This window comes from Procambarus clarkii, chromosome 10, assembly GCF_040958095.1.
Source record: "Procambarus clarkii isolate CNS0578487 chromosome 10, FALCON_Pclarkii_2.0, whole genome shotgun sequence".
NCBI lineage: Eukaryota > Metazoa > Arthropoda > Malacostraca > Decapoda > Cambaridae > Procambarus > Procambarus clarkii.
In genome coordinates, this window is record NC_091159.1 from 33,089,373 (window position 1) to 33,117,141 (window position 27,769).

At 44.0% G+C, this 27,769-nt stretch overlaps 1 protein-coding gene across 2 annotated transcripts; it reads right to left on the minus strand.

Moving 5' to 3' along the window:
* Positions 1 to 6,051: 6,051 nt before the first annotated feature.
* Positions 6,052 to 26,635, minus strand: LOC123745771 (uncharacterized). Of its 2 annotated transcripts, none has more exons than XM_069321834.1 (6): positions 26,498 to 26,635; positions 22,980 to 23,053; positions 18,842 to 19,543; positions 16,990 to 17,136; positions 10,944 to 11,123; positions 6,052 to 8,319 (listed from the first exon to the last, which is right to left on the minus strand). In XM_069321834.1, the coding sequence occupies exons 1-6, from the start codon at positions 26,577 to 26,579 to the stop codon at positions 7,816 to 7,818; spliced, it is 1,689 nt and encodes a 562-aa protein (XP_069177935.1). In that variant the 5' UTR covers positions 26,580 to 26,635; the 3' UTR covers positions 6,052 to 7,815. The 2 variants fall into 2 exon arrangements, with proteins under 2 accessions (XP_069177935.1, XP_069177936.1); XM_069321835.1 differs by having other exon boundaries at positions 26,456 to 26,508.
* Between the last annotated feature and the right edge of the window lie 1,134 nt (positions 26,636 to 27,769).

The window sequence follows — 27,769 nt, forward strand, 5'->3', positions numbered from 1 at the left end:
TGAGGGGACCCTATTTTTGTCGATCCTCTCATCACTGAACCCGATCTCAACGGACTGACGGGTCTTATGGTGGCGTTTGTTGGGTGTATACTCACGACGCACCCCTAGGGGGCCCCGGCATGATCGGCGATAGCGTCTCGTTGGGTGGCCTGCCTCTAATTGTGGCTCCATGGTGGGTGTGGGGGCACATTCGTGAATGAAAGTATTTCCTTCTTTCTATGGAAGATAGTTTCCCTTGTACTTTCTCAGGCCCGTGGGGTGGGCGACCAAGCCCCCGGGATGGACTGTGTTGGAAGACCAGGCCCTGTAGCCCCTGCTGCATTGGGCCCTGACCTTGCTCCTCTTTTGACCTGACTATTCCCCTCAGCTCCCCTCCCTCTGCGATAGGGTCGAGTTCCCAGCCCCCAGTGGTGACCACCTTGTCCCCTGGCACGGCTCAGTCTCTCATTGTGACTACTGCGCCTTTTACCCCCCCCCCCTCTCTCTCTCTCTGGGGGTTCTCAGCGTCGTCCCCGTCACGGCCACACTCGCACGATCCCTTCCCATACTAATACAACGCCTTGTTTGGTCCCGCTACATGGGCTAAATACTTTGATCTCCACCTTTTGAATTCTACTCCTCCTGACGCTTCCTCCCTCCATAAACACCTTGTTGATTCAGTAGATGCCTGCGACTTTTAACCCCACCAATTACTGCAAGTGTGTCATTGCTGCTGCTCCTCGGGATGCAGCTACTCGCTTAGCCACTTTGTCCTGCATTGGGGAGACCCCTGTTCGGGTCTACAAAAATGCTCGGTTAAATGCCAGTGTTGGCACTGTTCTCCTCCGGCACCATGTTGCAACTGGTGTTAGGGACCTCAAAGACTGCCATGAGGATATTAAACATATCCTCGAAGCCCAAGGTCATTCTGTCCTCCAGGTGTACACGTTTACTCGACCCTCTCGTGGTCGTCGCCGTCCGCCCCTTCGAGTTGTAAAACTCTCCTTTGATAGTAGGACCTTTCTGCCCTTTATTATTCTTGCCGGTGCCAGATGCTTTGTTCAGGAATACATTCCCTCTCTTAGGCTTTGCAATAAGTGTTGGAAGTTTGGGTACGGTGTCCTCAAGTGCACAATTACTGTGTATCTATCCCCTGTGTGTAGGGACGATGATAATTCTAAGTCCGAGTGCACTTCTCCCCAGGCTCGTTGCCTCAATTGCGGTAAGGCCCACCCTACCTTCTCACGCTCGTGTATAGACTACAAACTCGAGGAAGCAGTCCTCAACTTGAAACACCGTGATCGCCTGATTTTTTCCTGAAGCGAGACACCAAGTTCGTCGGTTCGTCCCTTTCGCGGGTGTATCCTATGCTCGCGTGTTGCGTTCTTCCTCTCCTCGTCCTTCCCACCTTCCTCAGTCTCACAACCGTTTCCAGGCCTTAGACCCGAACACACCCACCACCTCTTCCCCCATTCCTTTGCGTCCTGTCCCGAAAGGTCTCCCTCCTGGTTCTCCACCTGGAGTTTCCCCCCCTTCCTGCCCAGTCCACTATGTCTTCTTTCCCATCTCCCCCCACTCTTTCTTCCCAACCCTCCCCCCTCCCCCAGTCTCTTGACCCTCCACTCCGCCTGTCTGTCCAGGCTGATGTCCATCATCCTCCCAGCAATCTTCGCATTGTTCACTCCCGTTCCTCCTCTCCTGCTGAGATCATTGAGTCAGTCGCTCGGTACATTGCTACTGAAACGCCTGTCTCTTCGAGTCAGAAACGTAAGCCTGGACCTCTCCTCTCCTTTCCAGCAGGTAAGAAGGCATCACTTTCTTCCTTGCCCCCTCCCTCTATTACTACGTTTTTCCCATTTCAGTGGTCGGACCCCCCCCCCCCTCTGTCCCAGATATGGAGGTTTCTTTCGTCCTTGATTTCCCCTCGGTTGCTGCCCTTGCTGAGGTGCACTCCCTGATTTCTGTCCCCCCTCCTTCAACTGTCCTTGACTGCCTCTCTGTTGTCTCCTCCTCTGGGCCCTGTCAGTCTGTTTCTGGTCTGTCCTCCCGCTCCCTTCCCTCCATCCTTACTAAGTTTACCCATGCCCCCAAACCCTGATTTTGCTGACCCTGCTCCTGATCCCGAGATTCTTTAATAAACTGTGTTCTTCTTTACCTTTGTTTCTTTATTGTTCTCTGTTACTGTCCTTTCTCTTTGATAATGTCTATTCTTCAATGGAATATTCGTGGATTTTATGCCAACTTCCATGAACTCCAACTTCTAATTACACAGTTTTCACCACCTTGTGTTTGTCTCCAAGAACCCATGCTTGGTGCTCGTCCTGGTCACCTTCGTGGTTATTCCTTTCTTTCTCTCCCCCCCCCCCTTTCTTGCTGGGGCCCATAACTCTACTGGTCTCTTAATTCGTTCTGATATTCCCTTCGTCCCCCTACTTCTTCTATCACCTATCCATTGTTCTGCTGCCCGTGTTTTTTGTGGGTAAATGGTATACAGTCTATTCCATTTATCTCCCCCCAAATGTCTCGCTTTCCCTTCCTGATCTTAAGCACCTCCTAGACTCCTTGCCAGAGCCTTCCTTACTTCAACCACCAAGATAAGTCGCTGATTCAATCTGCTTTTAGAGGCAAAGCTGCGGAAAAACGCACAGGATCAGACTTCCAGTGTAGTGTAGAAGTGCTGGAAACCAAGGCGGAGTCGGCCACTTAACCAGAAGGGCCACCGTTCCCCCATGAATGACTCCAGTCTATACAGTAACTAACTACTGAATCGAGGGGAGGAAAAGAATGAACTTCCACCTTGACCTCCTCTTTACATTCCTCTCTCATTCTGTCTAAACTCGATTATGGTTGCCCTGCTTACTCGTCTGCTTCTACTGCTCTCTGCTGTCATGATGCTTTACACCATACTGGGTTGCGCCTCAGCTCTGGTGCCTTTCGTTCGACTCCTACCCTTGAGGTGCTTCCGGGGCTTAGCGTCCCCGCGGCCCGGTCGTCGACCAGGCCTCCTTGTTGCTGGATTGATCAACCAGGCTATTGGACGTGGCTGCTCGCAGGCTGACGTATGAGTCACAGCCTGGTTGATTAAGAATATTAACAGGGGCGTTCAGGGTGAAAGAAACTTTGCCCATTTGTTTCTGCTTCGTGCGGGAAACGAACCCACGCCACAGAATTACGACTCCTGCGCGCTATCCACCAGGCTACGAGGCCTCAGCTTGTATGTTGACACTGGCTTCCTGTCTCTCCAGGACCGCCGTGATCGCTACTGTCTTCGCTACCTTGTGCGGTCCTTACAACACCCTCACTGTCGCCTATGTTGTTCATTGACTTTTGCCTCTTGTAGTTCCTGTTTCAGCCCGGTTGTCTCGCCTGCAACATTCTCTTTCGCTTAGTATTACCAGAATTTTTCCTCGTGTTGTTCCGTCCTTGTCCCCGTGGAGGGGTCCCCCTTCCTAAATTTTGCAAATCCCTGACCCACACCACTAGAGCTATTAACCATCCTACAGTTCTGAAACGCCTTTTCCTTGAACACTTCTCCACACTCCCGCTCCATTTCCATCTTCACCGATGAGTCTAAGTCTGCAGATTGTTGTTTCTCCTGACCACACCCATGTGTCGCCTGCCTCCGGAGACTAGCGTCCTCACGGCGGAACTTTATGCTATTCTCTATGGTCTTCGTTTACTGCTTTCTCGCCGTCACTCCTTTGTTATTGTAGTCGACTCTCGTAGAGTCGACCGCAGAACCCTCATGGTTCTGGAGTCCTTTAATCCAGTCCATCCGGTAGTTGTCGAGATTCAACATTGGCTGTTTCTTATCTCCAGTAGATTTAAGACAGTTTTGCTGGGTTCCCAGCCATATTGGTCTCTTTAAATAAGACTGCGGACGCTGCCGCTAAGGAAGTTATCTGCATTTGTCCCATCTCCCGTAAAGGTATTCCTTAATCCAACTTTTACCCACTTATTCATTCCTCCATCCTTGCCCGTTGGCAGGGTTGTTGGTCTTCTGTTACTGATAAACTGCGTGCTCTTAAGAGTAGTGTGTACCCGTGGCCTGCCTTCCTACCACCGTAACCTGCGGTTGGAAACTGCTCTAGCGAGGTTGTGTATTGGCCACACACACTTAACTCACGGACACTTAATGGAGCGCCGCCCAGCTCATTATCCCATCTTCATTGTCCCTCTTACGGTCGTGTAAATCCTTGTTGAATATCCCGACTTCCAGGATGAGCTTTCTTGCTCTTGTGTGTCTTTCTTTCCGACCGTCCCTCACGGTCACTTGTCCCTCGATAGAATTTTTTGTGAACCGGATACTTTTGATATCGTTCGCCTTAAGCGTTTCTGTTCACGTATTGGCATCCTTGGTGATATTTAGCGCCTAATTATTCCGTACATTTGATGGTGCTACATAGCCTTCCCGGTTTGGTGCCTTTTGATACTTACTTCTAACTTGACCAGTCTAGTCGAAAGGTTGCACTGCTCACAAGAGCCTCGTGATCGGGAAATGGGGTCATATAGGAGTGAAGCTGCCAGTTCCACGCCGACGGGACGAGGTCCTCATCACAGCAATAAAACGTCTCTGAGCCAACAGACGGATCGGCTGTCCACTCCAAGGAAATGAGGCAGATGCAAGATAACCCATCCCTGAGAACGTTAGACACGTATCATGCGTGAACCTTGCAGATAACCAAACAAAGAACCCAGAAGGCGAGTTTCTCGAAGCCTTTAGCTCCACAGGGCAGGAAACCGAAGCAGTCACCCCCACCATAGTTCAGACACAGTGGAGCAGTAAGTGAAGTTCAAGCACGGAGCCCAGAGTAAATGATCCAGGGCCAATCCAACACCAGACGGTGACAAAGCCGCCGGCAAAGCAAGTCCATCGGAGACAGGGAAAGTGAAGCCAACTTAAAGAGTCCCATACGAGACCCAGCAAAGTCTGAACTTCAGCTGGGACTTCCGTCAGGAACCTGAACGTGGGTGAACTGGGATAGAACAAGATCTCTGCCCAGCTGACACCGAGCCCAAACTCCAAATATTAAAACACAAAAACAATTAACATTAAAATACAAATATAATTTATTAGAACTATACCAATTTTTATGATAATTATTGAACACAAATCACAATAGCGTGATAAATCAAATGAACAAATCCACAAAGGCCGCATGTGGAACAAATTCCAACGAGTATTTACTTCGTACCCTCATAACGCCGTTGTGGATTTGTTCATGATTATTGCATTATCTACACTGTAACTTGCCTTTTTGTATTAAAAATGCTTCTTGTCATCTTCAGCACCATGGATGGTGCAACAGAAAAATTTCAATTGGGCGGAAAATTGCCACAGGAATGCGAGAGCGTCAGCCTCGGAGGCGAGAGCGTCAGCCTCAGAGGCGAGAGCGTCAGCCTCAGAGGCGAGAGCGTCAGCCTCAGAGGCGAGAGCGTCAGCTTACTGATGCTGAAGGTAAACTAGGGACGGTGAGGGAGACGCCCTCCTACCCCCTCACCACACCTTGGTGATGAAGTTCTTTATCATTTTATACAATAATTATTGGAACCAAAAATAATTATATATGACACTAAAATGAAAAATGCATACCAAAAAAAATTTAAATTTGTATAGACTGAGCAAGTGCTCAAATCCTGGTCAGTAGTTTATCTGTGCAGCCATGAATAATTGTCATGTTAATAATTTTTATATAGAACTTTTGCAATACTTTATCATATGCCATGTTCAAAAAGAATGCATTATAAGCATTAATGATGTAATAAGCGTTTAGTTTATTCAACTTTGGCACACGTCAGTTGTACAAAATCCTCATGGTTGTTCTATGAAGGAAATATGTGAATTACAGGAGACTAGTGGCTGACTGAACGCACAATAATTAAGTCAATGGTGTCAAGGTGAAGCATCGAAATATACTTTATCATCCTTTGTTTCGTTTGGCGTCTCCCATCCTTTGACTGAATCATGAAAACATTCGTATTAGCATGGGGGAAATATTGACAAGAGTCAAACAGGAAATTTACTTGAGAATTTAAGGCTACATTGGCCTCAAAGGTTAATAATTACACTGAAAAATTTATTAATTTATTTTATAAAATTGTAAGAAAATATGAAAGTTAACAATTACACATCAGCCACTGACTAAATTACAATAGCACCAAATAACTTAACGACAGTGACAATATACCCAAACAATTAAATAAATACTAGTGGTTACATGTACTAGTGTACGTGTACTAAGGGGTATGTAACCAATTGAACTAAGCAAGGCTGACCTAGTTCAGTCAGTATCACCACAGCTCGGTCCCGAGTAATGCCTATGACCAGCCTCGACCCAAGCCTTCTCACCCTACAAACTCTGCCTCTAGCCTGACCAGATTACACCACAGAATCCCAATGACGTCTCATCATATTGCAACATATTTCAAATATAAAGTATATTGTTGCCTGCTATAGTGTTTACTGTCCAGCTGTCCGGGATCTCTAAGGTCTAGATCTGTTTGTAGTTAAATAATTTACATTAAATATTTAAAGTAATGTAATGCCAATTCAGTTAGTTTCCATGTGAATGTTTATTGGTGTAAATAAACCCATTCGTTGACAATCTTCACTTTACATAAACCTAAATTAATTTGCTGCCAATTAAAGCTCTTCCAATTTATTACAAACTTAATATAGAACCGGTATTTAAGTTAAACTGTTCATCTAGATTGAATCTATACAAAAATGACGTGACAGGCAGACAGCAGGGATCACTGTGCTCACTACACGGCTCTGCGTCTGGATGTGGTTAGCATAAATTAGTGTTGCTGTTTGGTAACACCAGCGAGGGGTGGCTCGACCCGAGTAATCACCACCACACTGAGACGTGAGAGATTCTTGCAGGTGCAGTCAATACCAAATGGGTCAACAATTAAATGTCGAGTGTCTTACACATTTACTAGAATCTATACAGTTAGCATTTTGGATAATGAGATTAAACATTTTTTGTCATGATGCAAAGTATACAGAATGCAACTTGCCCATAAGATATTCTAGGGACTTTAGTATTTTATTACTCAATATGGTCATTAAGGAACCCAATTATGGGTCTCAACTGGTAGGAGGTGATGGTTAGATGCGAAAATAGAAAGGCATGGTGATATTGAGGTGGTGGCGACTGATGGAAATGTATGAATGACTAACAGCAAATGTGACCGAGTAATTGACAACTGAAGACACACAAGTAATGATTACAGCACTCAAGGTACCAATATTATGGTGACATGGGTGATATTGACAGTAAAGACTGGGGATATGGAATCTATGACGACACAGGTTGATGACAGGACATGGTGATAATTAACCCTTGAAGTGTGGTTATCGTCTTATGTTCATCAATAGTCATCACCCGGTTGTCTTACAAAGGCTGTAAATTTTTTTATATATTATATATATTTAGTTTGGAATTAATCTAGACAAAAAAAAAAAATTGGCATATCAGTATGAATCTTTTTGGACGACATTACCAGACAATAGTTGAACGTAATACATTGTAGGCCTATACACTACTGAATCACCTTTCTTATTAATTATGTGTAAATAGTTATTCCTCACATTGAGTAAACTAAATTGAAATGCCAGACACAAAGCATTAAGCCTTCACCTTTCATGTCTAGACTCCCGCTCCCGCACAGGCTATACATGTATACATCGACAGGTTTCGTGTGTATACATACACAGGCCTAACGTACACCAAGCCAAAAACTTTATAGCTGCATTTACAGCATTAATTGTTACAAATAAAGGGTAGCGATATTACATTCATTTTGGTAGTGAAGATAAGTGGGAGAGACCTACTGTGACAACACAACACCACAGTCCCTGACAGTCACCAAAGACATGTATGTGGCTGCTGCCAGCACCACCTTCATACCCTTCTCCACCCGAGCAAATATGCCATCAGACTCATTGTTACGACCTTTATTAGTACAGATGCAAAACTGAGAGCTATGATCTTCGTCGGGCCAAAACAGTGCCCAAACATCTCCTACATTGTGAAATTTCCCATATTCACCCTTCAGGTTGAACAGTACTGGGTTTCCTCCAGATCCATCATTCCACTCATAGTCGCCTCCCACGATACATTTTGCCCCTTCACAATATTTGCCTATCTTTAGAAGCTTTGTGTTTAAGTAAGTATAGCCCTGCTGACCAGTGCACAAAAATATAAACTGTCTGGCCAGGCCGCTGTCATGGTTCATCCGTATGTCAACCTGTCCTATTGGTGACCCGTCACATGCCAGGTTAAGAAAGGCCACGGTGGAGGAGTGGTTCAGAAGGTCCAGAACGTATCCGTGCTGCATATAAAAAAAATGTATTATAATTGTACAATTTTTACGCCAATTTAAACCAATAAATTACTAGCATTTTATAACATGCCTAAATGTCTGAACTTAATATTAAGTGTTTAATATAATGAAAGGTCTTTTTCTTGTGGGCTTCTCAGTTGCCGAGATTAAATGTTTTTACCGAGATTTTACCGACAGGTCACAAACTGAACCAAGCCTCTCAGACCTGTCCTGACCTGTTGAGACAAGACGAGAATGTAGCTCATCGTAATGAGGCAAGGGGAAGCCTAGAGAGCTGATATCTACACAAAGAAAATACCTACAAGAAAGTGTAGACTCAAAACAAAACTGTTCACCGAAATGCAGCAATCCGGAGGTAAACCAAGGCAAACCATCATTGCCGCGGACTAACTACCCTAACTGATTCACTACCGCCACCAGTTTACCACCCAGGTCACCCAGGGTTCTGATTATCCGTTCACCTCGCGAGTCGCATACACATTACCCCGAAAGTTCCTTAGATACCACCCAAGACCTGGGCGGCACAAACAGACATTTCCTTCTCCAGCTCCCAACACTATCACCACCATCTCAGCAGACGTGCTAGCAGACGCGCTGTCTACAAATATTAACAGCACCACTAACGCTCCTGAAATAGCTTCTACCACTAATCTACAACACCTGAGCCTACTGCAGGATTGGAGACGAAATCACCAACTACGGAGGTTACGGACTCCTCACTCGAGGAAATCTTAATAGGAACTCCTCCGCCGCACCACAAAAACGACACCTACTTGATACAAGACCTCATGGAGGCCACCTCGCTAAACTCCAACGACAGCACGGCTCAGTCAAAGAAGAAACGGAAAACGTAGAAGTCTACACTAACCCACCAGTTCCATAACTGTTACAGCCAGCCCTCTAAGGCTGAAATCCACCATGAAGACACCCATCCATCCCTAGATCTCTAATATCAGCTCTTGATACAGATAATGACTCCAAAGAGCTTTCACTTAAGCGCTCACCATAGCCCGAGCTACTTGGATCTTTTTGATCCGAGTAGCCGAATCTTACAAAAAAAATAAAAAACAGCAAAAGCTCCATGGTAATAAAACCCAGTAGTTAAAAAGTGTCATATCTCTGGAACAGATGCAGAGGCGCAACTATTGCATTACTTACTGTAATGTGAAGCAACTGAAGCCCTACACATCAAACTCAACATTAATCCAACGAGAGCAGCTGCGTTAGATGCAAAAAGCCACAACGACTACAATGATTAGAAAAGTGGTTGAAGAACAGGACACTAGTGAACACAACATCTATATCAGCCACCATGTTATTAAATCAAGACTAAAACCAGTACGCTAAAACAGAAGCGGAAAAATGGGAGAAAGAGGAAACCATTTAAAACTTTGACCCAAATATCACAATAATAAGGTTATCGCGAATAGCAGAACTCAATTACGGGCTCACGATAGCCCGACATTTCGTGCCGAGTAGCTAAATCTAAAAAACAACATCTCCACGGTAAAAACAACAACTCCATGGAAAGATGTAAACAGGGTTAGAATGAGGAGCTCTTGAGCAACCCGTCCTCAGGCCAGAATCGTTAAGACTAACCAACCCCCACGACGCACTCTTCAATTTTAAGCGTGTGTAAAAAATCGGTTTGTTATTTATATATTATATAATGAAATTCTATATATAGTTAGTCGTACGTTAGATTTTAGGATCTCTGTTGGTGATAATTTGTATCTGAAGAACTTGCTTACAGCGATGTCGTTTGAACACAGAGGTCATCAGCAAAGCATTTCTCGAGAAAAAATTAAATGTCATCAGTTGCGAGTCTTGTTTAAACAGTTTTCATTCATTAACTGGGAATTTGACAGCTGGATTAATTAGCAATTGGCCTTTGTTGTTAAGGACGGGCTGCACCGAGGTCCGCCAGGAAGTTTCCCGACCTGTAACAACTTACGGGAAAGCCCTCTCGACATTTCCACAAAACCGGGGTTCTGCCAGATTAAAGGTTGGCTTCAAGGATACTCTTAAAACTGTGGATGAAACAGCCGTAGCTGCCACACCCACCACCATGACCCAGGAGTGCACGAGCCAAAGCTGTACAGAGCCCCAACCAAGGGAAAAGGCTGGCAAGGAAGAATAGAATGCCAAACTACAAAGTGAGCAGGAGGGACACTTTAGCCCAGACCAAGATGCCTGGATGGCAAGATAGACGAGGCAGCCAGTCCTCCAGGTCATCCATGGTTAGGTTTAGCTCGCAGCAATGATCGTGCGCCATGGCTGCCACAGGTTGTTATATTATTGCAACCAGTTGTTTGCTTTGATTCTTCACATTTCTGTCTTGGTCTTGGGTATATCTCTGATCCCTAGGCTCCACTCGCCTCGGGCTTTGGTACCAACCCTTGGTAGATCTTGAGAGATCTAAGAGGCCTAGTGTGGTTTCCGAAGCTCTGGCAATACCAGTACTCAAGCTTTGAAAGCTACTGTAGAGGCCTTACCTTACCTTGAGGTGCTTCCGGGGCTTAGCGTCTCCGCAGCCTGGTCATCGACCAGGCTTCGAGGACCTACCACACAAATTTATCTACTACGCAAGACGAAATGTATAATAAAGTTACCTTGAGTGTAGCAGCAAAGGCGGGCAGAGGCTGGTTAGCGAGTGAATGAAGGCACAGTCTCCCCTCTTTTAATGTTATCCTTGCGTAGTAAGTGTCATCAGCTAACTCCTTGACAGCAAAGACCCGGCCAGCCTCCAGCAGGCTCTTGACGGGTTCGTTTAAATCTCGAAGGTGTTCGACCTATGGAAAGTATCAGCTGCATTATTACCCATGAACATTGTTAGTCCTATTATCATTTATACGTACTGTCAGCCCCACTGATCTCTGTACTGTCAGCCCCCCCCCCCCCCCCGTCACCACACTACTGTGCAGAACGTCATCCACCGCTAATTTTTACTGTGCAGTATAATTATCAAAAGACCCTCATCTGGAATGACTGTGTAGCACCATCAGAGTCTCTCGATATTCACAAGGCACTAAATATAACTGAAGATTACAATTCGAGAACAAAAGCACTTGAGGAGAGCGCTTTCGGTGGTATCCGAGTCACCAAGAATTATATAGAGGGAAAAATGGCCTCTAGGGACATTAGGAATGCAAGACACGATCGTCCTGAAAATTAAGACATTTCACAAGGAGGGGCACGACAAAGAGGGACAATAAGGAGCTGGGCGGCGTTGTGCCCGTGAAATAAGCGTGTATGGCAACTCATAATTGAGCAAGAGCAGGTTGACATACATGATTGTGGGGGCGAGTTAGAGAGATTAGAGACCGACCAACTACAGGGAGCAACGGAAACAGCAGGGCACAGCCGACAGACTCTACCTGACGCAGGCCTTTGGCAGATCTCCCACACCTTGACTTCTTGTTACCCTGGAAACAGCCTGCAGGAGAAGAGAAGTCTATCACCCCTCACACAGAAGTTAGGTTTTTTAATGTTGGGTAGGGATTTTATTGACCTATTTGTGCTTGCGGGGGTTGTGCTCTGGATCTTTGGTCCCGCCTCTCAACAGTCAATCAACTGATGTACAGGTTCCTGAGGTTACTGGGCTCTATCATATCTACACTTGAAACCGTGTATAGAGTCAGCCTCCTCCACATCACTGCCTAATGGATTCCACCTGTTAACTACTCTGACACTGAAAAAGTTCTATCTAACGTCCCTGTTACTCATTTGGGTGCTTAGTTTCCACCCGTGTTCCCTTGTTCGCGTACCACCAGTGTTAAATAGTTTATCCTTATCTACCCTGTCAATTTCCCCTGAGAATTTTGTAGGTAGTGATCATCTCTCCCCTTACTCTTCTGTCTTCGTGTCGTGAGATGAATTTCCCGCAGCCTTTCCCCGTAACTCGTGCCTCTTAGTTCTGGTACTAGCCTAGTGGCATACCTCCGAACTTTTTTCAAGCTTCGTCTTGTGCTTAACAAGGTACGGGCTCCATGCTGGGGCCGCATACTCCAGGATTGGTCTTACATATGTGGTATACAGGGTTCTGAATGACTGTCCGTGTAACAGTTAAACTGTTGATTTGGGTGATGTCTTGTATTTAAATGAACTGTATACAGGAGCACATTCTAGTTGAGAGGCAAAAGGTAGTGTGTACCTGGGAGTTGGTAAAGGGTTCATTCCCAGGGAATCTGAGCACCGGAGGGCTCAAATATGATGATCACATGTGCCTTGTGAGAATAATTTCTCAATGTAGAAGAATTCAGTTATTAAAGTAATTGTAGGAATAATCAACCTCGTTTAACTACGTATGTTAAATTAACGTCATTTGAGAATAAAGAATAAGCCTAGTATGTTGACAGAGGCATTTGACTTCAGTGAGAATATGGTATCTCGTTATTGAAAATATGTACCTGCCAGCTTGCTTGTTAATTCATGTAAATTAGTGAAATTCAGGTGCTATTGAATATTGTAATTAGCCTGACTCAACTATCTAGATAATTTACCATTTGTTTTGGAATAATAAGTCACCTTCTGTGACGAGTACAGGATTTTACTTAGTAATCATATTTGAAGATTAATTTGGCAACTAAGCTAAGGTCAGCGTCGCAGAGCTCAGTGGAGAATTTAGTCAGTGTGATTCAGGTTCAGGGAAAATATATTACATAACACTAAGAGGGGTTGAAGCCTTTATACCTTGTGGGTCAGGGTCTTGCAATACTTTGCAAGTGGGATGCTCTGCACTGGGTGGAGGGAGGGGAGGCTAGAATGGAACGACAAGAGGGAAGACTTTGCTAACGTGAACCGAGAGGGAATCTTGCAAGCGAGACATATAGTACGGACAAAGGAAGGTAGTTAACGGGCCCACTTGAGGGGGTAACTGTCAAAAGGCATGGCACAATCCAGCGTGAGGATGTTCCAGGCACTGTGCGAGGCAGCGAAGACAGTAACGCTTACCACAAATCTTTAGAGACAGGACGCTGGTCTCAACATACATGCTCAGGATAGAAGAACTAAAGTCACCAAAGCCGAGGCGTAACCCATTGTGGTGCAGAGCATCAAGACGAGGAGTCGAATGGTAGGCAAAGGAGTAAGCACGGCATCCATACCCTGTTTAGACAGAACGAGAGAGGCGTGCGAATATTGGAGTACGCGTCCATCAGCTCCCCAGTCTTGTCCCATCAGTATGGGACAAGATTGAGTAAGGTAAGGGCCTTAGAACATGAAGTGAGGTAAGAGATACGTAGTAATCTAGACAAACTAAGCCGAAAATCAACCCCAAAAGTTCATCAGAATCTTCATACAGAGGGGAACTCTCAGAGCGACAAGGGGGGAGGGGGGGGGGACGAAGAAATTAATTCTTCAGAGTAAGTCATAATGACAAGTCTTGGTTGTAAAGAACTTCAAACAATGATTTGCAGTTTGAATATATCCTCGAGGTGCAAGATTATTCCAGGCTGATGCCTTTACTCGACTCCCTCGTGGTCGTTCTCATCTCCTTCGAGGAGTTAATTGAGGGTCGGACTCTTCCATCTTCCGTAATTCTTCCTAGTGACCGATTCTCCGTTCAAGAAAACATCCCCTTCTCCTCTCTTCATTAATAGGCATTGGAAAATTTGACACGATTCCTCGAAGTGCAATAGAAAGATGTTCCTTTACCCCTTGTGTGGTGACCCTGGTCATTCTAAGACGAGACTGCTCTTCTCTCTTAAGCTCGCTGCATCAACTGCGACAAAGCCCACCCTGCCTCCTACACGTACATGCACTATAAATTTGAGCAAGCCATCCTTAACACACTGATCGTACATCTTTTCCCAAGGTGAGGCACCATGCTCACCATCTTAATTCTTTCTCAAACATGACATATGCTTGACCGTTGCACCGCACTTTCCCCCCCCCCCCCCGTCTTAGCTCCACAACCATTTCCAAGCCTTAAACCCTGACACCTGCACTCCTCTGCGATCTGGAGGCGAGGGTGTTCCTAAGGGATAATTGACCAGCGTTTCCACCCTTCCTTCCCAGTCTCCTCGTTGTCTTAGTGTCACTTTTCCACCTGCTCTCTTCTATCTGCTGTGATCTTCACCTTTCGAACCCTTACTTCTTCTCGGCCCTTCCCTGCTTTTGGTCCTCCTGTCCGTCCAGGCCAATATAATCCATACTCTTCCCAGCCGTCTGTGTGTTTTCTGCCCTCGTTACTCTCTCCGCCTGAGACTGTTGCACAGAACATTGCTACTGGCACGCCTGTGTCTGGGTCATAAACGAAAACCTTCAGTCTAGTCCAGTCCAACCCCCACATCCTACCTCCTGCACTGCCTGTATCTCATCCCATCTTAGTGGTATAGTCGACTTGCCTCGTTATGATAACTTCCCTAACTTTATTCTGTGCTGTTCTTGATCCAGTACACACTGCCGTTTCTGTCCATCACCCCCATTCCCAGTGCCTCGCCCCTCGCCGGACACTGCCAGTTCTACTATTCCCCTTCCCGCCACCTTCGCGACTCTACCGTCTTTGCTAAAGCTGACAAATACCCGAGGCCACCTTCTAACACCTTTCGTCCTCTCTTCGTCGAAGTCTTGTTGACTCTAGCACTCGCAAATTTTCCTGTATTGATAATTTTCTGTTCCTCTTCTATTTATATAAACCTGACATAAGGTTCTTTATGACCTCCATAACCGACTATTTCCCCATCCTTGCAACCTATTTTTCTTTCTACCTTCTTATCTTGCCCTCTGACAGTTTGATAAGAGTGAAATATATTCACCCTCGGCGCTACTCTGACACATCTGATATGCGTTTCCCTCGAGCCCCCTCCTTTTTTTACAACAGTTTATTAGACACTGCTCTCCACTGTTCCTCACTATACGTCCCGCGGCGCGCACACGTTCCCTGTTGAAATTCGGGATGTACGCTGTAAACGTGCAGCCAGGAAATGATGCCGACAGACGCTCAATTGTATTTGTTTTTCGGAAGGAGTGCGCTCTTGCCCGTAGGGACATCAGTACAGCTAAGCATATAAATTGGAAATCTTGTCTATTACAGTAGACACTTTTTTCCCTCAGATCTGGAAGGAAAACATTATGATAGGTAAATTTGTGCAAGAAATATCGCCTTAAGAGATAAACCATCTGTGGTTGTGTCGTGGCAGAGCCGGTGATGGGTGCAAATGAACCGAGTTCACACTTTTCAACCGTTATCTTCAGTACTACTACTCTTCCTGCTTTCCTTACTCATAAGCACCTCGTCCCTTCGACTTTCACGCCCTCTAACAGCTCCGCTGTAATACCCTTTCAATCGGAACTTCAATCTGCTCTGACCCTCTGCAGTTCTACGGCAGCAGTTCTCAGACGCCATTCATTATGAGATGCCCCGTCATCTCAATGATTCCACCGTCATCTCCCTCGGTGGACCTTTTAGTATTTGCTGAATATCAATAACCGTACTTGGGAGGTGTCATCAGTCCCCGAAGACTGGCTTGAGGTGGTTCTTCTTATTCGGAAACCCGGTGCTCAAGGGTCTAAAGGTTTTTGGTCCATTGCCCTGTCGAATTCCATTTGTAAACACTCTAAACGTATGGCCAATGTACGCATGATGTGGTTCTTAGTTATTGCTACATCTCTCTCTCTCTCTCTCAACTTAGCTTCCGCAAGTGTCACAGCACTACTAATAGTGGACTTTGAAGTCTACATTTGTAATGCCTTTGCTACGGAAACCTCCGTTGATGCTGTTCTTTTGACCTGGAAAAGGCTTATGAAAATACCTGGAAATACATTATCACCCCCACGTCATTATTTTCGCCTCCTTGGCAATCTTTAGCTCTTCCTTGAAAACTTCCTCTAGTCGTTCCTCTAAAGCGAGACTTAGTACAACTTCGACTCTTACCAACTGGACTGGTAGAGGTTCGTCTACAAACTACTTACTCTACAACACACTGGTGTTCCGTGGTGTGTTTGGACCTCCGGGATAGCACCAGAATCCCTTTGGCAGGGAACTTCAAGGGAGAACGTGCAACAAGAGGCAGAGGCCGGTACCTCAGGACGCGGTACCACTACAACGAGTAAAGCACGGTGTTCAAGAACCGCCAGGGACTGCAAGCAGTGTGCCAAAACTCTCAAAAGGAAAAGTCTGCAAGTCAACAAGGCAAGACACGAAACTCAAACAGGACCCAACTCCAGAAGGGTAAAAAATCCCCGGGATGGGAACGAATTCAGGAGACCAAGGAGCCTCTTGGACTCAGGCACACAGGCAGTTAAAACAGAGGCAGTAAGAATGACATTTGGTTTCGAGTAAGTCCGAGACATTCAGCAAGAGCGTCTGTGGCTAGCCAGTCTAAACCACTCCACACTAGAGAATATAAACGGTTTAGCAGGACCCGACGTCTTCAAGAACCAAACAGGTGATCCAGGCAAAGGGATCACATGCCGAGAACCACCCATGCCTGACGCAGCTTGGGAATACCTGGTCTCTGGTAGACGGTCGTGATTTACAAGCGTGATGTGGTACCCAAGGTCTGGAAACTTCCAGCTGAACAGCGTTGGGGCCTAAATTGCAGGCCTAATTTAAAATAATCCACCAACATGGTCAACTGTGAAGCTACTAGTACTGGAAACAAAAAATTCATGATGAAGAGGTGTCAAGGAAAATCAAATATAGTTTATACTTACAGTTAACATTTTAAGAAAGAGGTCTTCAGTAATTTTCTGAATTTTCCCTGGAATATTGAAGCGGGGGTCTTCCAGGGTGACTGAGATTACGGTCTTCTCTCTCTCAATGGTCATCATCTTGAGAGCTTCTTTCATGATCTCCTGCACCTGTAATTATTAATGTGGAGTTGTGCAAACTTATGAATATTGGACAAAATATAAACAATGTCTGCACACGTAATAGAGGAAGTAAACTACAATAGTTCCTAATACTTGTACCAAGTATGTGCCTCACTCTAGTACTGCTCCATGTTCAACCAGTGGAACCAGTGCTCCCAAGTTCATTTTTCATGCTGCTTTCAGGTCCCAGCTGCTGGTCAAGGTGCGGAAATAACCCAGGATCGATGCTCCAGAGTCAGTGGGAAATGTGTTGTGTGTAGTGTCACTGGATGTGTAGGTTGGGAGCAGGATACCCTCTCCATGGGTCGCTTGCCATTCCAGCTCCCAGAATTTGGTCTTTAAAGTTTGCTCTTCACCCTAGATCTTCATCCTCCATGTCAGACATGACACCCAGAATTTCTAAGGGTTTCAGAGCAGGGATGGGCAGAAGTTTATGGCTGACCTGTCTAAAGGGCTATTCCCTGGGGCAATTGGACCATTTCCGTCTCATCCACACAGCCTACCTACACACTGTCACATTTCTGCCCTCTGGTATGGAACCTGTAGTCCGCTTTAATATCTCTACTGCCAGAAAATGTACATTTTTAATGGGATGTATGAAATCTAATAAAACGGTGTTATTTCATCTTTCTTAATTTTATCCCAAACATTTTAGAATTTAAGATGACGCTTGGCACAGCGTGACGCCACGAGGGAGGAAGACGCTTCTGGAGTCTTATTACCCAGGAGAACTAATGGAAAGTCACCTGGTTGTACATTTACCACCAATTCCAGCTCGTGGATGATCAGCTCGTTTCATTCTCTGAATAAATGTTAAGAGGAAACTCTGCCCCCAGGCCTCGCCCATTTGGAGCAACTAGCCGAATCTGAAAGTTGATCCAAATCCAGAGTTTAGAGCAGATGCAGACTTAATAAAGAGTTGCAGTCAGGGGACCTTCCCTTTACAGCCCTTATCCTTTCCTACAGCCAGTTGGTGAGCAGACTGACCAGAATAGTGAAGCTAGCATTTGGTAGAAGCCTGTAGCAGCTGTAGTCTATGTGGACCTTGCGAGGTAAATGCCCCGCTCTTTGTCACGTCCGACACTACAGCTTGGGATTCCTTGAACAGTATCACAGAGCATGACTGGAGCAGCAACGGATCTCCTTCACCTCTGTACTTCAAATTACATGGTGAACTTTGGTTGTTTCCTGGAGTACTAAGTGATAATCAAGTAGGAAAACAAAAACAAAAGACTAGGAAAGCTGAAGAAAACCAAGGTAGGCCGAGATTACGATCAGTGAACTCTGGCTTATGGGGCACTTACAAAGCCAAAGAGTTGTGATGTAATCTGCACAAGTTAAGGGATCGAGAAACTTCAAAACAGTATTTACTGCACTGCGAAATAGAAAGATACCACTGGTACCTCTAAAACTTTATTTATAAACTAAAAACTAAACGAATAATGGAGCCTATCTTGTACCACTGCACATACACTACGAAATGGATGTTATTGGTTAGTATGTAAAATTAGAAAATCAATATTTTTTTTCTTAAAGTGAAAAATATTGAACACGGATGCCGGGTGATGATAACCATGAAAATTTTAAATAAATGCACTGTTACCAATATATTCTAAAAGCGTTAACTCTTTATAATTAAAACTATTGTAAGGACCTATAGGCAAGTCAGTGGCAGGACTGATCAGCAACATACCTTAATTGATGTGTGGACAGTGCTGGCGTCCGGGAAGCGTTCCTTGCACTTCTTAATCCAATGTTCAATCTCTTTGTAATACAGATCATATACATCAACGGTCGAGACTATCTCTTGTGCGGTGTCGAGTGTTTCAAGGTGCACAACCATGGCTTTAAGCCGCTCGCTTCCTTCCTCTCCTTCTGTTGCCATATTTGCAACACTGATAACCTCCTTTTCCAGCGGCTTCATTGCAGCCTTGTTCTGTTCCAGCAGATCATGTAGTCCGTCTTCCAGTTGTTGGTGATGACTCTTCCAGTAAGTCAGCTGCCGCTGGTAGTCACTCATCAGAGAGAGCGCTTCTTCACAGCCAAACACGAGATTCTCTATCTTGCTCCTGTACTCCTCCGTCAAGGACCGTAGCATTTTGCCCTTGCGCTTTGAGCTGTATTGAGGTTTAACCGACTTTGGTGCCACTGACGTCGGTCTAATACCTTTCAGTTTCCTGAGCAAGGCCACCATACTGTAGCTAACTGGGAACTGAGCATCAGCTGTGGCACTGTGCTCAGTATGGCAGCTCGGGCAGATGAGAAGAGCATTCTGTACAGCATCTTTAGTACACTGTGAGCAGATTGTATGGCCACAAGGCAGAGTACACGGCCTTCGGACAGTTTCATTGTAGTTGCTTAGACAAACCTTACACGTCTCTGGCTCGTCACTGTCCTGTTGAAAATGTGTCAATGTATTAAATAGTCATTATCACTTAATTCTGTACAAAATTTTGTACCGAATCCCAAAAAGAAATTCAAAGGCATGAACACACTTTTTTTTAAGGTTAACGACTTTAATTAGGGTCTAGGTGTCGTGGGTGGAAATAATGTATGGGACTCAATTTCTTGCAGTGTTTGAGACCTGAGTTAGGCTACTTAAAAATTATTTGGCAGGAAACAATCATTGTGATGGGCAAGTTTCTTTGCATAAATGGTACTAAGACATCACCGACATATAATCATTCATTGACAGGAAGTGAGCTTCCCAAATGGGAAAACCACAAAGATGGTACAGTATAAATGGGGGAAAAAAAAAGGTATGCATGCAATTTTTACAACTGACACGATTGCATGTAAAATATTCACATATTTGCATTAAAGTAAATAAAACAAATTGGAAGTTGACATTGATTTGTTGGGGAGTTGTGGGGACAAGGTGGAAGGTATGATGGTGATGAGTTGCGTGTGGGGGGAGGGGGTGATGTGATGGGTGGGAGACACGTGTCTTGAGAGACTGACGGTGGGTGGGATAAGAAGAGTAGACGAGTCACAACAACGCAGCTGAAGAGTTGACGCCCAGGACCAGAGCTCTGATGATGATGAACCGACGACGTTCCGGTCCGTCCTCGACCAGTAAGAAGTAATTGAAAGAGTGGAAGACCAAGAGAAAAAGTTAAAGGTATGATCAGAAGTTAGGGAAGGAAGATAGGGCAAGAAAAAGGTATTTATGAAATACAAAAAAAAGGGAAGTAGAAATAAGGAAAACAGCATGAAGCTAAATGGCGATGAGAAATCTAATACCAGACAAAAGAAAAAGCCTAGCGAGGCAATGGCTTAGTCATGTCACGTTTGTTAAGCACACATTCATGCGCGTGTGCGCAAAACGCTGTAAACGATTCACCCATTTATTACAAATACAAATAATCGCCAACAGAACCTAAACACCTAATCTAACCAATGCCTAAATATGCAGTGTGCAAATATATAATATTAAAATATATATTAGAAAATTTCGATTCTGAATGAATAATGTTAAAATTTGTGAATGCATCTTTGGGGTCGACCGCTGGATGGAATGGCCTTGGTCTGAAGACGAGTTGCCTCCAGTGAAAACCTCAGATCCTCGAGATCCTTCGTGGACGAAGACGACTCCATGAAGGACCCAAAATCCCTCCAGAACCCGGTACTTGCCTAGTTCGACTCGCCAAGTTTTGCTTGCGGGGTTGAGCTTCAGCTCTCTGGTCCCGCTTCTCAATTGTAGAGTGCGAGACTAAAAACTGAGCGTCAGTAAGGGTAGCTTCTGATATTTGGGATGCCAAACCACCAGGAACAACCTAGGGGAAGGAAACTATCAGGAGAAAGACATTACTTCTTTATAGCACTTGGAAGGGATCAGGATAAAGAATTGGGATGGGACGGGGGGAATGAATGGTGTCCAATCCCTTTGACGGTCGGGAATTGAACGCTGACCTCCATGAAGCAAGACCATCGCTCTACCGCCCAGTCTAAGTGGTTGGGCACCATTCCTTCCCCCTGTCCCATCCCAAATCCCTATCCTGACCTCTTCCATGTGCTATATAGTCCGAGACCAATATAGTCCAGGTGAATGGAAAGCTCTATAGTTATATTTTAGGAACATCCAAAAAAAGGATGGGGACTAAGTAGAAGGCTCCGTTGATGGTTGTTAAGGTAAAGGTACATACATTGAAAATGAGTTACAAACAATGATGGATTAAGAGAGCTAGTACATACAATGCCTGAAGCCACTGATATGCACAGCGTTTCCATGCCCATTAAGGCAACGTAGGATACCATAATAAAACTTTAAAAGCCGAGTGAACCAAAGCTGGCCAAGGAAGAAACCTCAGATTGGACAAGTGTCAAAAACAACAGCAAAGTGCAAGCTCTCAACGCAGTCCCAGTTTGACAGGCCACCACACAATAAGATGGTTTGGCCAGCAAAGAAATCGTACACCAGCAAACGACGACACACCCGAGGATTAAGGGTGTCACACCCTTAATCCAAAACAGGCAGAGGCAGTAAGAGTAACCATCGGAGGCCAAGAACACCGAATCACACTTTGGAAAATTTATGAGAAGAGTTTGGAACAGAGGCAGACGAAGCGGCTATAAAAATTTCGCTAAAAATTTACACACAATAAAACTACATTACCCCAAGGTCGAGGGTGACTGGCCGCAGGGAAGCTGGCAGAACAGGTGCAGGGAAATGTGCGCGCTGAGTCAACACCAACCCCGACCTGACCCGCCCGACGAGGGAGGTAATACACAACTACGGACAAGATCCCTTAACCGGGCAATGAACACTTGAGTGCAGGGTCCAAATGAACGTGCCAAAGCTAAGCCTGATAGTATAGCTGCGTGTTTGTGTGGCTATCACTAACAGGCCCCACTTTAGGAGGCCCCTGATAGCTGAGTGGACAGTGATCTGGATTCGTAATCATAGGGTCCGCGTTCTATTCCCGGTGATAGCATTAACAAAAGGGACAGTTTCTTTCACCCTGCTGCACCTGTTACTTAGCAGTAAATAGGTACCTGGGAGTTAGGCAGTTGTTGCGGGCTGCTTCCTGGTGTGGGGTGAGGAGAAAAAACAAACTAGTTAGTAGTTAGTAACAGTTGATTGACAGTTGACAGGCGGGTCGAAAGAGCAGAGCTCATCTCTCACAAGCACAACTAAGTGAATACAACTAGGTGAATACTCAAAGCAAATACCCATACTACCTGAACATTAAACGACTAAAGGAGTCAGGGGGGTAGAAATAGCCTAAGCTACTCTATTCCTTTGAGATGTATTTCTTGTCTCAATAAACATACTTTAACTTTAAAGGAGTCAATTCTTAAGTCGTGGAAAACTCTACCTCCGAGAAGGAACCCCTTGTACACAGCTGGGTAAAATGTGTACGCAAACCAGGTGTCAACAATTTGAAGCTTGAAATAAATTAAAGCAACGCCACCTAGCAAAACAAAACTCAATGGGGGGTCAATACCACAGTTAAAGGCATGAAACTAAAAATAAGCCGAGCAGACGGACGGACGTACACGTGCATGTGTGTACCCGGTGGAGCCATTAAAGTGAAGGAGGTGGCCTGGGACGTCATTCTGCTCATCACAGCTGTCATGATTACCCAACAGCAACAATTTTTTACATTGCTTTCCTCAGGATTACCAATCTCAAACAGTTGCGTGTCTATGCGCTTAATTTTTTTTTTCTCCGTTTTGGGTTGAATTTTGATCTCCGAGCTCCAAGGTAGATTATGGCTCTGGGTCCTGGAAGGCTCGAGCTAGTCTCTAGCCAGCCTTTTAAGGTATGTGACGAGTCTGAAAATGTCCTCGTCAAACGGCGTTAAATAAAACAAGATATTTATTCTCACCATTATCAACAGGCTGCGAGTGGTGCTTCTGGTTATTCCGAGTGGTCGAACAGTGCAGTTGTGTGTGATGGTACCTGCATGTAGAAAATCTGTATTAATTTTAAATATTAATATCAAATTCAGTACACTAAAGCAAATTGGGGAAATGTCCATAGGGAATTAAACAGTGATTCAGATTGCATCTAGGTAGTACGTAAAGGCACTTAATTCCCCAGAGTCTGGAGTGGTGGCTGGGTTTGGAGGCGTCGAGCTTCTGGAAATGGAGGGAAGTCGTGTGTGTATGTGTGTGAACAATTTGCCCAATTCATTCTGGAGACCATGCAACCTGTTCTCTTACAAAGAACGTCGCATTTGGATCGTATGCGTTACACAAGTCCAAAAATTGTACTAGAAAATGGAAGCGGCTCGCGACAGTGATCGACACTGTCTTTCTTTTCTTTTTTTTTCTTTTTTTTTTGGGGGGGGGGATCCTTTGTAGGTTAGGACACGTTAAACTGACCCAACTTGACGTTGGGAAACCTTTGGAGGACGGGTTGGATCATGTACACTGTTTTAGGTTTGCATTGGAATGACATAAGATTTGGATAAAGGTGCGTTCATATTCGTACCACTATCTATGTGAGAAATGGATAAAATACCCATTCTGAATATCGGCAGTCACTTGCCTAAATTACTTGCTCAATACAAATTTAGAGCGCCAGTTTTCGTTAATATATCAGAAGATTTTTCATTTTACCATATCCCTCACTCATTGTATAGAACCAAGTCTCTTGGGAGTCAAGTGTCCGAAGACCGGCGATGTTACCTTGTGTGACTAACCTTTCTGCCACCATTCCCAGGCTGGGTATATGGGGGCCGTAAGCCGCCTCGACTAACTTTAATTGGTTTAAACACACTCACGCATGCACGTATGAACGGTACTCTCACACTTCCTCTCTCACGTACAGTTTATATACTACATTTCTGTACAGATTTACAACTCTTTGCCCATCTATTCCTTTCACTGACACATTAAATACATATAAAGTTATCATTATTGTATAGCATCATTCCGAGCAATAAACGTGTTATAATAATCATGTACAACAATGTCAGCCCACCTGATATTGGCCTCAAGATACACGAAATGATCTGCCACTACCACAAGTAAATGTGCTAAACAAAACACTTGTATGGGGCAGGTGACGAATTCTGTTGACAAACTCGTCACAGCTCTAATACGACTTTGCTACGATCGCCTCTAATGGGTCAGTTTGCACGTGACGAAAACATCATAAAATGTGGACGCGAGCGCGCGCACACTCATACACAGAGCATTAAATAATTTTAACTTTTTTTTAAACTGTAAAAGTGTATCCTTTAGAGACTTCAAAACTTGCGTTCTACGAAATTATGTTTCACTTGAATGCTAATAAAATCATTGAAATTCTTGGACTAAGTATATTTCCTAGTAGATTAATGAAATTATGTGATAAATGTGAAAGCTGTATAAAGCCACAAACAATATTACCATGCAACCTATTGCAATTATAGTATAAATAAATGAATTAAATATTAAAAAATCAATATATTGTCATGGCACTTAGTGTTACTAGCAATCTTTATAATTAAATTCAAGGACACATAAAATGTGTGAAAATCTATGTTAATCATCCACTGAGGTCGGAGTGTTGGACCTTCCCTTTGTAATGGTTGTGTCTCACTATTCACAGGACGCGTATGTAGGGTGCCGCCGCTGCCTGCAATAATCAATTACAGATGGAGTTTGAGAGATAACTTTGCTCCTGTCGTAGGTGACCTCTTGCTGTACATACATTACACAGGTTTAAGATCTCTGATCTGTCCTCCCCATCTCTGATGGTAATGTCCATGGGATACAATTGATCCTCTTATAAACGTGTTCTGGCGAAGTTCCATTACATGTGGCTCAAGTAACTATGAAGCCGACCACCATAAGGAGGGACGAGGATACACTGCCAACAGGATTGTATCTGCTACAATTATCTGATTCAGTACAAAAATTAATTAACAGCACCAGTTTATTAATTGTTTACCATTGTCAGGGTATGGCAGCCTATTCGGCGGACCTTCCCCAGGATGCAACTCAACAATTAACTCACTCCGGAGTACCTATATTTGCCGTTCAGCGACAGCCAACAGCTTTATGGAAATTAGCCCAAATGTCTCTTGCTTGAAAATCAAATGCTGGTCCAATCTGCTGCGGGCCGACAGCACTAATCGCTGCACAGTCTCTCTCGACACATACTTAAGACATTTATATTTCAGTCGGTACTGTACGACTTAATTGTCCTAAAATATTACAGATAAACTTTTGTATTCAACAAACATAATTAAAAGAGTAGGGTTCCAAGACGACCCTCAAGTGTAGTCACTACGTCATCGCTACTTGTTGAATCACTCTTGACAGCTTAACGAAAATAAGATCATTCTCGGTGTGGTTTATACTACATATTTCATGCGAGGAAGCGGCTGTGGTTATTATTGTGAATAGCGCTTTCACTAGGAATTTAAGGATGGCATTTATGTAAACATTGTTTTATGATTAAGACAGTCCACCCGCGTACCTGCGGGTACCCCTCTTCACCCCTTCCCCCTATCCCTCAGAGCCAAGATATTCCCTGCCTAGGACTAGCCTATTCCCCTTCAAGGACATTCTTGTATCCCATCCCCAAAGAAATCCTCATCCCCAACCCTTTGAAAAACCCACCCTGTCTACTTACCTGGAGAGACTACCTCACAGACCATAGCCCGTGCTACTTGGAACTTTGTTTCAAGTAGCGAATCTTTAACAACAACATACCTCCACAGAAAACACCCTCTCCGTCTCTCCCCCTCCCTCAGAACATCAATAACCATTTCCCAGCACATTATCCCCATAACCAAATGTTTGTACACATTAAGAGCTTTCATCTGAACAACCATGTTACATGTCAATAGCCAAGTTATAAACAAATATTAATGCAAATGCACAAATCTGTAGCTTCGAGTCAGAATATTTCGCATCCGAAGAAGTCTTGAAGGAGCAAGGTGCGTAGTGGGCCGACAAAGATCTCCCTACCTCTCTACGACGCTAAAATCATCACTGATCTTGCAAAAGTTTAACGAGGTTAGCCGCAAGCATCTGTCCTCCAATCTTGGACATTATATAATTTATAAGTAACCATTTTCAATAAGTGTTCATAAAAAAAATTATTTTAACGTCGCTGTGATCTACTGGCTTATGATCAAATCACATTGTTAAAACAAATCTATTTCCAATTAAATAATATATATATTTTTAAGGTTATCGGTCAAACTGTGTTAGGTTAGGTTAGGTGAAGGTCAGAGTGAAAACTGGCATCTCTATAACGCTCGTTAACTAGCTAAATAAACTATATATTGTTGGGTTGTGTTAGGTCGAGTTGGGTTAACTTGTTAATTAGTTGGTTTCCCGTCTTCAATACGATGAGACTTGCCTTCCTACCAGTTAATGAGACGTTCCGTGTTCTTAAAGATACCTTGTAATGACTGCACGAAGTGTTGTGGTGGGGAGCGTAACGTCGCTGATGGGGTCCGGCCTCGCACTGACCACTTGCACATTAGAAGTACTTGATTACGTCAGCAGGTCGCTTGCCATGCTGCCAGAATCGTGTTTCTTTGATTATCTACGTTTGGGTAGACTTACTTATTTTTTTCATTTATTTATTCTCTTGTGCCATTTACATTTACAAAACCCTGTTCTTAAATGCAAACCCTGATCTGAAACTTTTCCTGGATGGATGTAATAGAACCCATAATCACTACGCCAGAAATAAATATATATTTGATATCCCCAGAGTCAAACTTTTATCTGTGTAAACACTATGCAAATAAAAGGACCTGGTCTATGGAACTCACTCCCTAACGAATTTAAAAGCTGTCCAATTCTTGTCGTATTCAAAAATAAAACCAAAAAGTACCTAATTTCATCTTCATAGTTTCCTCCCTAGTGCTTTAAACTTGCACTGTATCTAGTGTTACCCAATCTCCCAGTATATGTGCCTAAGCCATACAACTTCACCATTCTAATCATTGCTATTATCTTATATCATGTTGTTATATTGAACGCATATTTTACGGCATTATACCTTGAAATAATCCTCAAATTATGCTACAATCTACCAGTTGATAATCCTCAAATTTTACTTTAATGTACCTACTAATCTTTGTCAAATTTTCTTACATTGTAGCTGTTAATATTGTTTCAATGTTGCTAGAAATTACCTACTTGAAATTATGTTAGATTAAGGACCAGCCAGAAACGCTATGCGTACTAGTGGCTTTACAAGAATGTAAAAACATCAATGCTATGTTCTCTCATAAACCCTATGTGCCTTCTTGAATACATATAAATAAATAAATAAATAAATGTTAAGTATGCAACTCGAAAACAGTTTGTCTGCCCTTGAATTAAATTTACAGAAAACTAAATGTGTAAAAAAAAATGTTATAAGCATTCACATTGTATATTTTAAACTTACGATATATAATAAAATACATTATAACTTGAGAATAATCTGTTTGACTAAGGTTCACTTGCCAATTTACATGTAGACTATTACTGGCACTGTAATATGCTTCAGATCATCACAAAAATATCTGTATAACTATCCAGGTGGTTTGAAGGGTTGTGTAGTTTCTCGTGGTAATTGATTTGAAGTGAGGACGGGCACGTTGTAATCATGCAATAATGTTGTAGATAATTATTATAACACCTTCATAGTTCGGAAGGATACCATATAATAATATCT

Bases quoted from the DNA above. Each gene is read 5' to 3' on its own strand.
- LOC123745771 (XM_069321834.1), bottom strand. From the start codon at position 26,579: ATGTGCAAGTGGTCAGTGCGAGGCCGGACCCCATCAGCGACGTTACGC. The intron at 23,054-26,497 runs GTATCTTTAAGA...TTCTACATGCAG, and splicing joins CTTCGTGCAGTCATTACAAG to GTACCATCACACACAACTGC. The intron at 17,137-18,841 runs GTATGTTGCTGA...TAATAATTACAG, and splicing joins CTGTCCACACATCAATTAAG to GTGCAGGAGATCATGAAAGA.